Source organism: Chroicocephalus ridibundus, chromosome 20 (genome assembly GCF_963924245.1).
Source record: "Chroicocephalus ridibundus chromosome 20, bChrRid1.1, whole genome shotgun sequence".
NCBI classification, from domain to species: Eukaryota; Metazoa; Chordata; class Aves; order Charadriiformes; family Laridae; genus Chroicocephalus; species Chroicocephalus ridibundus.
Window position 1 is genome coordinate 6,691,787 of NC_086303.1, and position 18,507 is coordinate 6,710,293.

Sequence of the window (18,507 nt, forward strand, 5' to 3'; positions counted from 1 at the left end):
CTGGCATTTTTAAAGACTAGAAATCTAAAGCTCAAAAGGAAGGTTTAAATTTGTATTCAAATTTTTGCATGTTCCCGGGTAATGAAATATCAGAATCTCAGCTGAGCTGGCATCCCTGTCCCGAGCCTTTCCTCTGTGGGGATAAGGCTCTGGACTAGGTGCGACCAGTCCTCTTGGTCTCTCATATTCTTTATAAAGAAACTGTTCTTGAACTGCTCAACAGCAACATATGGTTCAGGAAACAGATTTTCTGAGTGTTGCTGCCATTCGCAGAGCAGGAGACAACATTAGATGTGTAGTCAGAAAGATCAAACTTGTTTTGGAGGGGAGAACAGAAACTGATCTGGGCATCCCACCTTCCGAATCTGTGCTTCATGTGGAGTGCTTTTGTACAGCCAGTTTAAAAACTACTGCAGTTGTAAAGGGGCAGATTCCTCTATCTCGGTCTGCACCGAGTAGCATCCTACGTGCAAAATAAGGTGCTGCGCGATTTCCCTCTGTGTGCTGTTCCCACTGAACTTGGGTAGGAGTGGGCTCGGGCCCTCGTGAGCAGCTTTCACCGTGAGCAGAGAAGGTTTTTGGCTTTGATTTCACAAAAGCAAGGATGCGTGCCAGGGAAAATAGCAGACATTTGAAGGATTATGCCCCAAGTAAGGATGCACGAAGAAGTGCTAGGCCGCTTGGGTGGCACAATTAAGGATTCTTCATCTTGCTGTTTGCTCCCCATGTGCATGAAAGGCTGATTTATTTGAAATGAAACCCATGAAATGTGCTAATACCTGCTCTGGTGTTGATCAGGCTTAATGTAATAACCTCCTCTCATTTTCACTGATTCTGCTGAGCAATCTGACGCACTTAAAACTTTTCTTCTCATGAATAGCTAGTATTAGCCTCCAGAGGCCTTTCTGTTAAAAATAAACCCACCACCAAACTGCCTGAAACAGGAGCCAGGGAATATTTTCTCGTCCTGTTGGGCATGATTAGATAGAATCATAGAACTGCTTAGGTTGGAAAAGACCTTTAAGGTCATCGAGACCAACTGTTAACCCAGCGCTGCCAAGTCACCACTAAACCATGTCCCTCAGCACCACGTCTACATGTTTTTTAAATACCTCCTGGTAGTCTATGTTAGAGGGAGACTCTTGAAAATAAGTAACCGCATGTTGAAAGCGAGTGGATGTTTATAGTATAGGCAGACCCTGGTGGTATAAATCAGTACAGCTCCAACAGCTCCATCACCCGGAGAGCTTTAAGGGAACTGTGAACCTGGTCATTGCTGGAAGCCCAGATCCTTTCACTGCTCAAGGAGGAGCCTGAGGAAGCTTTTTCCTCCTATCCAGTCTTGCAGCTGGATTCCAGCTGTCCCTCCCCATGGTACATACAGTACACGAGAGGGCAATTATAGTATAATGCCATTCCAGGGGTGAGGCTGCCATGCTGGATAATGAGCAATTAGGTGGCAATGGGGAGAGAAAGGGAGGGAGCCCAGGGAGAGGAGCGAGAATAGGGAGCTTCTCAAACCCTGTGGAAGGGGATATTGTCTCTGTGCTCACCGTCAGCTCGAGGGCTTCGTTCAGGAGGCCGTTGCGCTTGCTGTGAAGGTAAGCGTTGGAGCTGCCTGTTTTGGCCACTCGAATCCTTGCAAGCCGGGCTTTCTGTGAAGGCAAACAAGCTGAAGTTAGAGCATGGCACGCTGAGGGATCGGTCCTGTGCTGGCAATACCGGGAGGAAGGGAATTTCAGGTTCTTGCTCTACCTGAAGAAGCCTGAGGGTGAAATACAAGGGATGCGCAGGCAGGACAAGGTGCTGCTGGGAACAGCTGGCACAGGTCTGTCCCCAGGAGTAGATGAGTACGTATGTCCGAAGCACATCATCTGCCACAGAGTGTTAACAGCCTTTCCAGAGATCAGAAATGGGGTATTGCAGGTTTGTTTATCCTTTCAAAAGTTAATGGTAAATTTTTTGGGGTGAGGTGCACAGCAAGTAGAGATGCTTGTCTTGGACGTACTCCTGGCATAGGATGAGTGTACGTGACCCAGCAGCGTGCACGTGCTGCACACACACGCTGCTTTCGTGGCTCACCTTCTCTCTAACGTGCTTGGTTGTTTAATCCTCTCTCTCTTTCAGCTCTGACATCTGTGTTGTCACTTGCTCTGCTTGTACTGCAGCTCGCACACTGACACCTGGCCCTCGGGGACAGCAGGCTGGCCTCTGCAGTGGCAGTGCTAGGTCATTAACGTCCGTATCTGATAATACAAGACTGAGCAAAAATATGCATCTCTTGACAAACTGACAGAAGTCACTCTACAACAACACAGACACTCAACTCTTCTCACTTCTATTTATCCTGGACCTTCTTGACCTCCAGGGGGACCAGGTAGATGATAAAAAGCCGTCCAGAATAAAGCGAACAAGAAAAACTCATCAGGCCCTCTTCCTTTTTGATCCCACTGGTTTTAGCATCTCAGTTTTTCTTTTCAATTGTTGCCTGTTTCTCTGTCAAGCGCTGATTTGCCTTTTTCTTTTCTACTGTTAATTTATGACTCAAACACCATTAAAAGTAAATACGTGCAATAGCTGTGGCTATTAAAAAATAATTACATTGTGCTGTAGTTTAAAATGCTGCATAATCTTTTAAATAACATGGAACTCGTGATTTTCCTTTCTAATTAGAGGTGCTAATGGGTATACGCTGTAGGAAGAGTAAAGCCAAGAGGCAAATATCTGCAGTGGGTCCAGAGAGTGTAATAATTCCAGGAGCTCTATTAATGTACATGCGTGAGTGACTCTGGCCCTCCATATTTGAAGGATTTGTTTAACCTTAGGAGCCTCTGCTTAAGCAGACAATTTCTCAGGGAAAGACACGTACAGGATAGTAGTTTGCAGCTTTAATTGGGTGACACAGACTATGACCAGTCTGAAAAATAGGTCTTCTTTTGACGCCCCAAAATGGGGACATCCAAAATTGACTTTCTTTTCTATACTTCACCTAGATTTCAGTGTCCCATTTTAACATTAACACTCCAGGTCAGTATATGAGAGCGAAATCTCTGATGGAAGCTACTCTGTACTGGGGCCAGGGTATCTGACGACTTGCTGGTCGCCCTGTGAAAGGGACGCCAGTTGTGTTTGCAGGATGTAGACTGAAGGTGCTGCAGGAAAATGAAACGGGATCTTCAGTTTGTCTGAAGGCTTTCCCAAACTGCTGTGTTGCTCTGGGCCCTGAATGAGACTCTCCTGAGACTGTCATCCGGAACAAAACCCGCAGAGACCACTACTATCGAATATGATTTAGGGGGAGAGAGCAGGGGATAAGGGATTGAAGGATATTCCATCTCCCAGTTACGTGGCATTGTCTCTCTGTTCCTGTTAATTACATTTACATTAAATTATTTCTTCTATTTGCAAGTATATGCCTTTAAGTCTCTGTTCTTTACTTTTTGCAACAATCTTATCTCTTCTGTAATCAGGACTGGATATTGGATCATGGGATGGTCTTTACAGGGAGGCTCCCACTTCTTTTGGTGCTTGACAAAATAGCAGCTCCTTTGCTGAAGGAATTACCAGAGTCCCCCAGCTTACTCACCTCACCTATAGCGGAAAGGTTGCATCCTCATCTTCAGTTCAGTCAGTTGTTAAAGTGGATTCGGTCTTAGGCTCTTGTAATGAACATTATTCCCTCTGCCTCCAGGGTAGCAGGGGATCAAATATTAATAGCTGTACTCCACGTGGACTGAAGATGGTTCATTTCTGAGGCCTGTTCTCTTTTCTTCTTTGAAACAGGGCCACTAGCTATCTAAATAATTAAGCCCTATAGCTTTTGTAGTTTAGAACAGACATCGTTATTTTAAAAAATGTCAGTGGGGCAGGACAGAAGTTAATCCTATTCTCCTTACACAAAAGATCGTCTGGGATAGTCACATCGCCTAACTTCGTGCCCCCATCATGATTAAATTTGGTTGATATCTTGATTAACTCAGCTAGAGAAGTTAATTAAAATTGGTGCCTAAAATTGGTTTGGCCCTCCAGACAGTTTCCTGCATTGGACTAGAAACACCTCTAACACCATAGTTCATGGTTTTTATGTGGAAGTCTGGGTGTAATGTGCATTAGTTGGAAAGCATAGCTATCACGTGAGACAAGCTTTCCGTGACATGTAGGTACGTGCCATATGTTTACGCGGGATGCAGCATTTCGATCGTGCCCAACAGTAACAAAGGGCTGGAGTGCAGCAGAGCGCTCTGCCCGCACCGCAGCGGTGACACTGGCTTATGTGACTGAACAAAGTGCATTGAGGACTTGAAGGGCACCTGGCAGCAGTGCAGGACTCGGGTTAGAGCGTGGAAGCAGATAAAACCTGGCTGTTCCGGAGGAGTTTTGTGCTATCTGTTAGAAAGCATCAGCCTGGACTTGGCCAGCTGGCGGAGGTGCTTCGGCAGGTGAGGAGTAAATTACAGAGGCAAAAGCCTTGCACTTCAGGCACCCCACGCAAGCTTTGAAGCTGCAGTATTTTGCAGGGAACCGTACTATGTACTGTCACATATTTTGCTGTCGGAAACCTAAAGAATTACACTGATGGGGTCTTCCAAATTCAGCCAGTTTTTAACATGTGTGGGTATGCTTTTGTCATCCCTGCCCTGCAGAGCTCAGGGCTTCTGGTCTGTAGGACAGAAGACGGACATGTGGAGGACCATGTTTTTCTGGGCATCTGCTGCAAATGCCTTTTGAGGGGTGTGGGGGGTAGCTGCCTTCTGCATCTCATCCCACGAACGTGACAGACTAAAGGTCATCAGGGCCAGGCCTGAGATCACTGTTACTGAATATAACCCCTGTGCAGAGAGTCTAAAAAAGGAAAAGAAAACGGCACACTGTGTCTGCATGTAGAGTGGTAAGAGGAGTTGCTAGGAAACCACAGGATCTCAAAATGCATATGACCTAATCTGGAAGATAATTTATATGATGAAAATAATAATACTAATGACAGCCACTTACAGGTTAGAATGATTAATTTGGTTATCTTGGAGCCCACGTGTTCCTGAGAGTAAGATGGAAGGCAGGTCTCAATAACTTCTGGTTCCTTACTGCTTTTTAAGGAACTGGAATAAGCAGGAAGGCCAGCGAAGCCCTGTACGTGTGGAGTGCTGAGGTATGGTGGTGAGGATGATGTAAGTGGCTGTCAGCATCCTGGGTATCTACATTTCCCAGGGGGACTGAAAACGAAGAAAGAATAGCTTGTCTTCATCTTTTAGCTGCTTTGGAGAAGTGCAAGGAGCGGGAGTTGCTGGCTAGGAAAAATGCTTACCAGATGGCAGGCCCAGGAAACAGCTAATTATTATTTATTGATGATTTTCGTCTAGTTCTTATGGAGATAATGTTCACTCTTGATTTATGTGGTATAATAAACTATTAAGTTACAACCTATGACGTAACTTCATATTTGCCAGACATCTTAAGCTTTCCAGATCTTCTGCACTTGAGCAAGGAGATGGCTGGCGTACACGTATGTCAGGTACTACATGTACGGGTCCCGTGTCCGCTCCTGCCCACTCTTAGACCGGAGCTGTTATTAGCAGCATCCTTCAGAGAATGGTTGAGGCTGGAAGGGACTCCAGAGGTCTTCTGGTCCAACCCCCCAGCTCGAGCAGGGCAGCCTAGCCTAGGACTACGTCCAGGTGGCTTTTGAATACCTCCAATGATGGGAACTCCACAACCTCCCTGGGCAACCTGTGCCAGTGCTCAGTTGTCCTCACGCTGAAAAAGTGTTCCCTGGTGTTCAGGGACGTGGAGCCTCCTGTGTTTCAGTCTCTGCCCGTCGCCTCTGGTCCTGTCACTGGGCGCCACTGAAAAGAGCCCGTCTCCATCCCCTTTGCACCCTCCGTCCACTGATATTTATGTACACTATTAAGATGCCTCTGAGCCCTCTCTTTTGGCTAAACAGTCCATGCTTTCTCAGCCTCTCCTCGTAGGAGAGATACTCCAATCCATATCCTATCTAACTTCATCTGCTGAAACCACACAAAGCACTCCTGGCGGAAAATGCAGCTACACGAGATAATTAACAGTGCTTCCCATTTTTTTTCCCTAAACAATTAGTAGTTTGAATGTGAGCAGATCTATTGCCGACTGCTGTGGTGAGTCCAATGGTGCGGCCGGTGTACACCACTGGTCTTTTAAGGCTGAAATGAAGCTCTTCTCAAAAGTAATCAACAGAATATTTTGATCCAATTTTTACTTCCAAGGTGAAATATCACAGCCATTCAGTAAGTGCTTGATTTTCTTGTGTTTTTTTGTATCTGTTGCTAATTTGGGTCTGGGCTTGAATTCTAGATGGAAAGAACATGGTTGACTTTAGGCTATGGAAAAGATAACAAGCAGATTGTACATTTAAACAGGATTTTCTGCAGACTTAACAGGGCTTAGAGTATGGGATGACAAAAAAGTATTTTCTTGTAGTTATGTTCTCACCTTCCTAACATGATCTCGCCTGTGGTACCTTTGGCTAATTTTAGCATAAAATTCAGAAAGAAATCAGGAAGGCTTCAATTCGTACTGCTGAGTGGGAACTCGGTGCACATATGTAACTTGGAAAGGGAATGGATGTAACCTTCATCTGGTGGAAAACAGCTTCGCTCCCCGGCCTATTGTGGTAGTTTTTCCTTGCCAAGCAGAAAATGGAAAATTCTTCGTCTTTAAAAAGCATTCAAAAATAGTAGTGGACAAGAAATTAAATGAATCTACCGTCTGTGGAGTGCTTTCCTCAATATAATCAGGCAACGCTGATCATCTGTCCTAGTTATGGCTCTGGGAAGCTGATGTGCCATCTTTAACAAAGCCTGGAAACAGGCTGGACTGCCAAATTAGGACTCGGGGTTATTACATGCGTTTGAACGCTGAGTGAAATAATGGCTGTTTAAAAAGCAAATGGCCCATATAATAAGTACTAGTTGTTATTCTGCTAGCCACGGTTCCATCTGGCTGTTGTAATAGGCAGGCAGCGGAGTTACAGCAGTGTTAGAGTTAGTTTCTGCAGATCATCTTTCTGTCGTTTTTAACCTTTTTTTCCTAAGAAACAAAGTCTGCGCATCCGGACTTTCCTTCCTCTCAAATCTTTACATTAAAGAGCTTTTGAGCCAAGTTTAAATATTCTGTCATTTTTGCTTTGGGGGAGATGTTGTAGAGCTGCATATGGAAATTAGATAGTGTAGAACTCATTATATTCCTATATAATTTGATAGAACCACTTACAGACAGACCTTGATCTTATTTTGGGCCTCTTCATTACTTTCCAGAGATGAAAGATTCCCCTCCCCTCCTCTGTGCCTCTCCTTTTAATCCTACCTTACCCTTGGCACCATTAAAGCAACAGAACATCATTTCAAATGCACTATATCGTTTAATCTTTTCCAACACTGAAGAACATGATGTTCGATCTATTTATAGAACAATGCACAGAATATGGAGTTTAATGGATCTCGGCTTCTCCACTAGTCATAGATATCCTGGCTGATTAAACACAGAACTTTGAAAAAAAAGTGTCGTAATATGCAAAACTTGTGGAGAGAAATGCAGGGCGGTCAGGAAGCCCCTGGGGCACTGGGACTGGTCCTCTCCTATTGCAAACTTCCCTTTGTACGTTTTCATCTTGAACTTAAGCTCTGGCTTAAACTTAGTGAAGCTCTTGCTCCTACTGGGCATTTATTTTAGAACTCCATTCTTCCATTTGGAAGATTTCTCCTGATTTCCAAACTGCATGTATTTGTTGCCAGTTTTACTCAGTTGCCGTTGTATTGATGTCTTCTTTTTACATAGACAGTTCCCTTTCTGGTGTTTGCGGTGTTCTACAGGGAAGAACAGAATCAACTTCACTTTTATAGAGTCTGACAACTCTCACGTTATTCCTTTGCTTAACATTTAAGTAGTAAGCCTTTTTGGAGGCCATTTGGTATTTTTATCCTCTGTAGATGCCCTGCTTATTTCTAGTACCTTTTTGTAGTTATCCGTCTATCCATCCACCCAGTAAGGGTTACAGTCAGACCTTGATCTCTATAAGAACTGACCCTGCGGACAGTTTTTGCTTGATTGCAGTATGTTATACACAGTTACTGCATCTTGGCTGAAATTCAAAGCTTCCTCTCTCCTGAGGTTCCCACGCTGCTGGTCCAGCTGCCTGACAGCGCTGGCTCTCGGCGCCTCTTCAATTTGCCTCTCGAACTAATAACAAAAGAAATTCCTACATACGCTTTTTTGTATTCTTCATGCTGTAACAGTTTTTAGAGTTTGTGTCAAAACTGCTGCAGGGATGTGTGGTCAAAGAGGTGCCACACGAATTGTAGTGGGAACCTGGTATAGTTTGTCAGAGTTAGAAGTGTTACAGGGTGTAAATTAGGGTGTCGGAATTTGTCCAGAAACGTTTTACTTAATAAACATCATCTCAAGAAAAGAGCCTGATGTTTTTTCTGCATCATTAATAGAGAGGTTGCTGTTCTCTATTATTATAAAATAGGGTTCTGTGTCTTACTGAATGCAAAGTGTGATGAGCATCTGTCTGCCTGTGATTTATCTGTCTGTCTGTGTTTCCAGATCTCACTTTTATAACATCTTTCACACAGCTCACACCCCTAATTAATAGCTATAAAGTATTCAGAGGATGGAGAAATTAACAGAATTTGATCTAGTGTCACATGCCAACTTACTAGACCTGATAGATGAACGCTAATTAATGGTGTGGAGGCCTGTGGTTAGCTACAGAAAATGAAGGTAATTGCTTCACATTGTGCTGCTCGCACCTTCCCCAGAAGATGGTGAAAACATGGGAGGGAATGGGGAGGACGGCCACAAAACTTTTGTATGGAACTCAAGGAGGAAAAAAAAAAAAAGGCAAGCTTGTAAAACTCATGCCTTTTGTTCTTCCTTGTGGAATGGAGCCCAAGGAGAAGAGGTGATGGGGGGCTGTTTCCCTGCCTCGTGGCCTGCTTGCTGGCTGTTGGAGCGTGTTGTCTCCGAGGGGCAGGGACCAAGAAGGACTGGGGTTAAGCGTGAGCCTGGGACGCTGCTGCTCCAGGCAGGGCCGGGAGCTGTGCTTCATCCCACCTCTCTGTGCTACGAGCTTTCAGCATTAATTGAGAGAAGCGTTGCTTGCTGGCAAATGAAAATTGCTCAGAAGTGGTCAGATGCCAATAGAGTTGCTGTGTGTTGCAATTAGCTTTCTTACCCAAGCTTCTCCTAGTTGTTCCCCTTGCTCCTGGGGTCTCTAGGGATGAATCTCTTGCATTAGGCTTCTGGGGAAAAAGCCTGCCACAAGCACATCCCCTGGTCCTGTTTGATAAGTGAAGACTCTTAGCAGAATGTGTGTCGTGGCTCACGTCCTCACGCTGGTGGCCTCGCCGGGCTGGCTGTGTGCCACGCCGTGGCAGATGCGGAGGAGCAGCCAGCCCGGCGTGCTGTCCTGGGGCTGGAGCATCCCGCGCTGTCCCCAGTAACCTGCCCAGTCGTCATGGCTACGCGCTGCTCCGGCATCCCAGCATCGCTGTGTGTCCTACTAGAATGGCTCCTAATTGTCCTGACTCTATCGCTAACGAAGCTGATGCTTTATGTGTGCACAGAAATGCACTGGCGCCTGGGTACCGGAGTGCGTGGACGACGTGTAGAATTGCTCTTTATTATTGTATTTGTTCGGAGCTAATGCTGAGTTGGGTCTAAATGGCCGTTCTGCCATGGGGAACAGGTGGCTGGAATTACCGTCTGTGTGGTAAACAGAAGAGTTCTGCTGTACTGTGACAAAGAGGGGAAATGAGGAATGATTTCCTATGGAGCAATTTGTCTGGTGGATTGAACTGCTTTTTCTTCCTGCATGGTACTTGCAGGCAGGCTGTGATTTCCCCATATAGATATTTTGTTAGAAAACTATCTGTAAGCTTTATGCACGCTCTTGATTTCCTTGCCTGCTCATGAACCATTCTCTGCCAGCACTTACTGTTGCTCTGCTTGTTCCCCGTGACTGGTCAGGGAAGCACACGCTGTCATTTCTGCTGCCTTGGCCGGTGAGTCAGCAAGAATTGCTCGTGCAAAAGCTCAGATAGGTAAATTTAAAATCCTGGGTATGAATATTATTACCATACGATGGTTTCACTTTATAACCTTGTACATGTACATGACCTAACTCTGCAAGAATCCAGTGAGCCAGGAAAAGAAGTGGATTTATCCCAGTTTAATGTGTGGAAAAAACCACAGAGAGGAAAGCACAGAAGGGTGATGCTGCTGCAGCATCGAAGTTTGTCAAAACAGTGAATGGCTGTAGTGGGGACGCAAAAAAGGATGGCAGGCTCCTGCTCATGCCCAGAGAGGGCCTGCCTTGTGCTAGTTTATTGCCTGACATGATGCTGAAGTTATCAGCAGTTACTGTTTGATGGGATTTTTCATGACCTTCAAACAACAAAGGCTTGTTTTGAGTCAGACTTTGCAGACCAGTGCTGCTGGGTGGAGTGGGAGGAGTGGAGTAATGAGATTCTGGGACTCCTCAAGTTGGGCTTGTGTAGGACGTCTGGCGGTGTGTAAGCAGGGAAATTCTGCAGTGGCCCTTGAGAGAGGTGCTGGGAGACTGCAGAGCGTTCCCATCCATCTGACATCAGTGGTTAGAGGGCTTGGGGACCTCTAGTGCCATCCCAGCACCACGTGTGTCGGCAACAAATGTTGTTCTTATCACTGTCATGGTACAAATTAGTAACTGCAATAAGCTTTACTACCATTTACACCCACTTTTAGTTATCTTTTTCCTGACCCAGCGGATATATCCATATCCGTTAATCTAGACATAACCGTATATTGCAGTTGGCGCAGGAGTGTTTGAGCTGTATTCGGTACGTGGGCTGGGAACGTCATGGGAGCTAAACTGCACTCAGTCCGCCCGATTCGGCATTACTTGGGCAGAGCGGTAAAATAACTAGTCAGGACAGGCTACAGCAAAGAATCTGATCACGAGAACCCAGTTCCAAGGCAGGACAGGGCTGCCTATCACTTTTTGGCTGAACATTTTGCATGCAGGTCTCCTTGACAAGGCAATTTCAGCTTGCGTTTATTTAGACATCTGGGATGAAGCGGGCAACATCAGCCATTACAAATCCTACCAACTGTGCTACATAATGGAGCCATCTGGACAGAGGCTGCCACACGCAACCCGGGCTTCCGACAGGTGGGGAAGGGGGACTTGCTCTTGTGGCGATGGCCAAGGAGGGACCCCGAGGATGGATTAGTCAGGTTCTTACGTACTGCAGGCTGTTATCTGGCTATGACTGAGACGTGACGTGAAAGGGCCTCAAGGCACAAAACAAATGTGGAGTGGCTCCTGGGTACGTGTGGAAGTTATTTCGTCTGGGCATTGGGCCACTATTGACAACAGGCTTAATATTTAAATGTGTGGGCTTGCTTTGGAGGCTGAACCTGTAAGCTCTAGCTCACTGATTTCAATCCCTGCTTCCAGAGGAGACATCTAGTTGTCTTATGTGATTTGGGACCCAGGGAATTATAACTAGCTGAACTGATGAAAAATACCATTTTGCTTTCCTGGACGATAGGACAAAAAAGAGCAAGGATTCCTGGTTGGTTTATTTGTTTGGGTTTTTTCCCCCTGAACTCTCTGAGGGGACATGACAAACACCAAACAGGAGACAAAGAACAGAAAGAGGTACCTACCCCAGTAAAAATGAAATATCTTGTTTAAAAAATCTCTTTTTTTTTTCCCCCCTGTCAAAAACTTAAATATCAACAACAACAAAAACATATTCCACATAGATTCATTGTGGTTGAAAAAAACATGTTTTCTAAATGTCAGCCAGCTCCAGTTTTAACCTTATTGTTTCTCTCTCTCCTTAAGTTCCCAACCCCATCCCCTGCTGGGAACTGAGTCATGTTCTGTCGCTGAGCTCGCCTTAGACAGCTCACAGCTTTGCTCCAGTCGCTTTTTCTGGCCGTTCTGTTCCACGCACTGAAGTTCACTAACCCACCTCCAAAATTTAGGGTGTCAGCTGAAAAACAGAACATTTCAAAGCTGACTCCCCTGCTCTGTAGCAAATCAATTATTATAATGGCCTCATTATTGACAGGTGTGTGGGCTGCCTTTCTCAGGGGTACGATGATGACATAAATCTAGTATTAAGCATTCTTTTCATCACCATCTTCCCTCTTCACCCGCTCTGCTGACTGCAGCCCTGTTTTCCCTGACTCTGGGAGTGACGGCTGGGTCTGGAACAGGCTGTTTCTAACATGCCTCTTGTGGAACAATCAGGAAGACGTTTGTGTCCTTACTCTTCCTTCCTTTTGGCTTAAGCCCCTTTTAAGCATCTCCATAGTTACCTCTTCATCAGCCCGCGGAGTCATAGCTGCCTGTGTGCAACCATCTCTCGAGTAGCTCTCGCTGTCTGGAATAACCTTCCTCCATCTACTCCCTCTCATCGACTTCCATCTGAAAAGATACGGCGTCTCCCTTGTCCCTTCCTTCCTTCTGCTGATGCTGCCTCGATGATTGAAAGCTTTAATTCATCCACCAGGCAACGTGTCCACTTCTCTGCTTCACCTCACTCATACCACCTACCCTTTGATCGCCTGCATTACAGTTTTCAGTTCTATGTTATAGTGTTATGTGAGTGGCTCTGCAAAATGTTGTGGTTTTTTTTTTTGTCCTGGGTAGTCCTTTCCTTGCCTAAATTCTGGGTGTTTGGTTCTTTCCTGGAAACTTATAGCCTAGAGGATTAAATGAGAAATGTATTTCAAGGCTTTTGCAGTACGCTGCTTGCTCTCATAGAGTCAAAGGCCACCAGATAATAAATGAAATGAATTGAACAGACTAAGAAGCTGTAGTCCTCAAAAGCATATTTACTGCAGCCCTGAAACCAAGCACTGTGATTACTGAAGTTCTGTATTTGTGGATGACAGTTTCAGTTTAGCCCCTGTGAAATGCACCACTAAAACCATGCTAATCCCTCGGAGATCATCAGCCATTTCAGTATCTTGTCTCATTTAGCAAATCTAACCATTAAACGATAAAAGCACTTTAAACAGGGTTTCTTTTCACAGCATCTGAGCACTTACGGTTCTCCCTCTGTTGCGCAAAGGTGAGGAGGTGTACCTCATTGTGGAAGAGGCCCCTTTCTGAACAGTTGTTTTCTCCCAAACTGAGAAGATCTACAACAGCTCAGGTGGCTAAATGATAGCCCAAAGAGGGCTGGGCCAGAGACCAGTTTGCTTTAGGCTGTTGCTGCTATTTCCAAACATTTCTGCTGCCACTCTCCTTCCGTGTGCCTTCTGAGGCTGTCCAAAACTGCTTTCAATACGTCTTTGAGGACTTCAGCATCTTCATCTGCGTGGATGTTCAGGTGTGCGGAGAGCTGGGGCTGACAACTGCATAGGCTTAACCTGTAATGCTGCTTTGCGCTCGTTACAGTATATTTTTCTGTCTTACCATTTTTTCTTACTGAAAAGCCATTAGTGCACATCGCTATTTGTCAGTCACTGGCCCACCTAAGGAAACTCGCATTTCTGAGAGCTCCTCTGCGGCTTATTGCCAGCCCCTGTTTCCCAGGGGAATGGGACACTGGAGCTGATGGGGTCGTACTGCTGTAATTCGTCGGACTGTACTGGAGCAGTCTGGGGAGGTATCAAAGGCATCTCTAGCTGTCCTTTCTGAAGCATCATTCCAGGAACAAAAATAACAACAGACTGAACTAACTTTGCTGCACCTAGCACAATCTTTCCAGCTGAGGGACCCGAGTTAGTTATTTTAAAGCTGGACAAAGACAAGTGTCATTTGGACCTGGGAGATTAAGGACCAACAAAGGCTCCTGTAACACTTTGAAAAACACCTTTCTAGAAGTATTTTCACTCAGAGGTCTAGTGTTTTCTTCTTTCTTCCTTCCTTTATTTTTGTTACTGTTTGTGCAAAGACACTAACCTTTGATTTACTATTGGTTCTCTGCTTAAAGACATGGGGATAAACTTGTCTGTCAGCAGCTAGAGTTTACTCAAGAAGGATTATTCTTGCAGGATTTCTGACTAGTCCCTGAGTCCGGAGGGCTACAGCATACCCGTAAGCCTTGGGGAGGAATCTGCGCTGGTGGGTTCTTTGCTGCACTAGGCTCAAAGGCCACATCTATTCTTTTCATGACCGTGTTACCTGGCAGTCTTTCAGCGCTGCGTTTCTCTGCTGCCCTGCTCTGGTGGGAACGCTGCCGTGGCTCGGGGCTGTAGTCGCTCAGTCTCTAACTTCTAAACACTGAACTGTTGTACTTTTTCTCCTGCTGCTAAAGGAGCAGCATTTCAGTAGCTGTTAGTAGCTGCCTCTGCTTTCTCCTTCTAGGGTTGGAAAGTGGGAGGTGTAGTCCTCAAACCAGCACCAGATACTTGTCTCCTCCTCCGTCTCACTGCATCTATGCTGCAAACCGAACACAGCACGAGAGACTCCGGCATTATCTGAATTACAAAGTCATTCTATTGTCAAGCCTTCTAAGTGTCACGTTCTCTTTTAAAACCAAAGGCTGTGACATTCTATAAAGAACAGCATCACTTCAAAGTCAGGAAGGTCTATTCTTAGCACGTCGGTCAAAAAGGGGGGGAAAAAAAAATCTTTGGGGGGAGAAAAACCCAACAATTTTACCAAAATGAACCTTGTCAGAAATGATCAATTCATCTTCTATTCGGATTGACCTGGTCCTCGCTGCATGCCAGAGGACAAAATCTGATGACACAGCACAATAAATTAAGATTGCCAGATGTCCTTGTAATTAATTCCCTTGCAGTGCAGGTTTGGCAAAGACTAATTTATCTTCAAGGCGATTAAATCACTGGTGGTTTGGTTTTGGTGTTATTCTTTCCTTTTTAAGGAACATATCTCCTCAGTTGAAGAATAGATGCTGATGAGTAACAGCCACCTCCCGGTATTTTATTCTTGCTATTTAAATACCTCTTCCTGCTAGACTGGTGCCTCCTCGGCAGTTAGGAGCCAAAGGCCGAGCACATGGTGGCCCAGAGGGACATGGGGGCCGTGCTGCCTTTTCCTGTTTTCCGGAGTGCAGCCCCTCGGAACCCCCCCTGTGCCGCAGAGCCCAGGTTTGCTCACACCCCGACCTTCAAATTCGTGAACATCACATGCAGCCAACTTGACGTTCGCCTTTTTTATTTCTCATTGGGAAACTTCAGTCTGTGTTCATAATAAATAAATAAATAATGTCTATAGCCTAATCTTGAAACCTACTTGTACATTTTAAAAGTTATGATTCTTGAACTAAAGAGAACTTCTTCTAAAGCATTCATACTAATACATACCCTACAAATTATTTACTCTTCAATTAAAAGAGAAAAATAATTTATTTAGTGCACTAGAATCTTAGGAAAGACATCTGTGTTATTTCTTCAAAGCCGTGTCTTCTGAACGCTGCTTATAAGGAGCTTCTACTAGTGGGCGCTTCATATTCAAGGACTGAGAGAGTGCAAAGAGCTTTTTCCAACCTTCTTGAAAAAGCCACGCAAATGTCTTTGTACCATTCGACGGGGATAGAGTTTTAGCTATTACTAAAACTTTCCTATTTCTGAAGAAGGGATTCAATTTGCTGGAGGATGATGGTGGAACAAGTGTGCTATCAAAGCAGATTCCGAACGTCCCTGTGTACGTCCTGACCATCTCCAGAGAGACTGTCATTAATGTGCTTCTCTCTCTTCCCTTCTCTTTAGTATTCATGCAGTGATGATCATGTGAAAATTACTCACGCTTCTGACTTGAGAAAACTTTCTTAGCCCAGAAATTCATCCAATATCAAGGGAATTAGAAATTCAAATGGGGGGAAATTATACACTCCGTGTGTCAATATGGCAAACCTTATAAAAACTGCAATCAATCACATAGGCATCAAAGGTGGCGGTACGTGTCCTTGTCACTGAGTGGATCACGGTCCACCAAATACAGGAAAAGGTGACTCGGAACAAGAAACTTCATTGCGCTGCCTGGAGAGGACAGCCGCCTCCGACAGCACAGACCTGCACTCCCTTCTGGAGCGTCGTTGTGTTGTGATCCGTGGCTGTGCACAGATCTCGTTTGTTTGTCTTGCCTATCTCTCTGCTGCCCAGGCTGTGTCTCTCGCTGTGTTTCTGTGCCGCTGCAGTAAACAAGTGCTTTCTCTCAAAGTCTGCCGTTACTTGGATGGGCTATCGCACACTGTCCCCTTAGCAAACCGCTCCGTGGGTGCTCCAGCCCTTCCCTGCGCTGACACCTGCCAGTTCCTGCTCCGAGGTAAATCCAGGTGCCTTATGCCTGGGTGCAGCCTTGCATTAGGCAACTCGCTCTGCAAATCATTTAAATTGATTAAATGGATGTAATGATCCATACTGGTTTCCCACTGTCCAGCTGCTGACTGAAGAGTGTGGGGTATCAAGTGGACTTCCATTGTGATTTCTTTAGATTTTTTTTTTAATCTATATTATGTTGTATGACTAATCAGAGAAACAACTCTCCCTCAACAACACCTCCCAAAATTAGCGGTTTGATGTTTCACGTGTACAATGCCAAACCTAATGCAGGTATGTGTAAAACCCAGCAGTGACTTACGGAGGCTGCAGCTCATTCCTGCGTGACTCTCTCTCTGCTACTCTCCTTATGTGTTTTGACTGCCAAATTTTGTGGTTTTGTAGGTCTTGTATCTCAGCGCTCTGCTGTCAGCTCCCCGAGATGCAAGAAGTAGGCATGGCCCAGATGCTCGCCTGAAGCAGAAATAGCACATCTTGCTACTACTATTTTCCATCAGGTCCCCTGAGCCTTGAATTTCTGGCAGACAGCATTCCATAGGGAGAAAAAAAAAACCCCAGACCTTTAGATTGCCATTGTTGTAAAAACCTGATTCTGGTTTTGGTGTAATTTAGCAGACTGAAATAGAGATATAATAAATCTGTTATACTTTCTCAGTGAATCAGTAAGCTTATGCTGGCAAAAACTGTTCGGATTTTGGAATATTCAGTAATCCCCTGACATTTCCAGGGGCTTTTGTGTATTCCCAGTGATTTGCCTATGTTAGTCTGCAGCGCTGAGGGGATATGGGTACTGCTAAGGACAGGTTTCTGCAGGGGTGTTTTCAAAACTCCAGAGAGACAACAGGAACCAAGCAGCCAGAAAGATAAACAGCTCCCCTTGAAGATTTAAGGGTTCATGTGTGTATTTATTTCAGACTGGTATGTAGCAGAGGCGAGCGATACAAGCTCTGTTGCTTCTGACCTGTAAGACCCGCCAGCACGCGGTGTGTGCCACGGGCCGGCTGCGTCCCCGCGGGCAGGGGTGGTTCCAGCCGCGTGTGCTGAAAGCCTACAGGCGCGCAGGCGGATGGGGAGGTGCGTTGCAGAGGGCAACGCTCAGACCTGTCACTGTTGTCCCGCGAGCCCTGTGCTGACAAGAAAGGGCTGAGGTTTCAGAGGTGGCGGCGGCAGCGCGGGAGGACTTACCTTCTGTGCTCTCCGCTTGTCGGCTCGCTGGTTCTGGTGGTAAATTCGGCTGAAGTTGGAAACAATGACTGGAACCGGCAGAGCAATGACCAGCACCCCGCTCAGGGAGCAAATGGAGCCAAATATCTTCCCAGCAATTGTCTTGGGCACCATGTCACCATAACTGGAGGGGGAAAGAAAAAAAAAGGGAAGCCCCTGCTTCAGACAAGTTCAATGGCACCAAACGCCCCTTCAGGTTCCCTGAGTGCGCGGCAACATGAGTGTCCAGGTCAGACACCGAAGCTTAGAAATCCACAATTCACGTGGTGCTGCCATCCTGGAGATGACAATTTATACCACGCTTTGGCAATGAATTAAGCTAAACCAAAGAAAGGCACTTTTGTTGCAGAACAGATGTGCCAGTCCAGGCAGCTGCTGGGTACGTTAAATTCACATCCTCGCTCGGTTAGCACCTACCTCTCCTCTCCATCTAGGTGAGCTCTAACAGTCTTAAAACTATACGTCTGCTTGTGAGCAGGTTCATGTATGTGCATTCCCTTGTGTCCAGGTGCAAATGAGGACGGATTTACACTTCCATTTCAAAACCCAGCAGTCGTCTTGCCATTTCTGTACCCCAGAAATTTGGGGTTTGTTCAAAGTCTGGATTCAGTAAAGGGTAAATCCTCAGGAATATGGGACCATCTGAAAAATATTCAGACAAACCTCTGCACTGGGTATATTTCTTTGGTATTTTCAGGTTTTTGGGTTGGTTTTCTTTTTTGGTATAAATGCTTCAGGCTTCGCTAGCTAAGGCTTAATTATCCCAAGCAGAATCCTTCTCCTGGGTTCACCTGCATTAAAGCCCCTCAAAATACCTCAAATCAATAAAATGCTATTTATGTCTATTAACTTTTTAGCTGCTGCTTTATGCAAAGATAGTTTAAAAGCTCTTGCTAAGTGACAAGGTCTTCTGCCTCATCTAACACTGTTCTAAAAAAACCCACCAAAACTTTCTTCTCTCCTGCCACCCCATAACACAATAAGGCTAAAAATTAA

General features: G+C 45.4%; 1 protein-coding gene across 6 annotated transcripts in view; it reads right to left on the minus strand.

The window, feature by feature from the left end:
• Positions 1–18,507, minus strand: part of KCND3 (potassium voltage-gated channel subfamily D member 3) — a 128,375-nt gene that overhangs the window by 17,703 nt on the left and 92,165 nt on the right. For all 6 annotated transcript variants that reach the window (XM_063356833.1, XM_063356835.1, XM_063356838.1 and 3 more), the window contains exons 3-4: positions 17,473–17,635; positions 1,554–1,655 (exon numbers count right to left, since the gene is read on the minus strand). In XM_063356833.1, the coding sequence (XP_063212903.1) occupies positions 1,554–1,655; positions 17,473–17,635 (265 nt within the window). The remainder of the gene's footprint in view (positions 1–1,553; positions 1,656–17,472; positions 17,636–18,507) is intronic.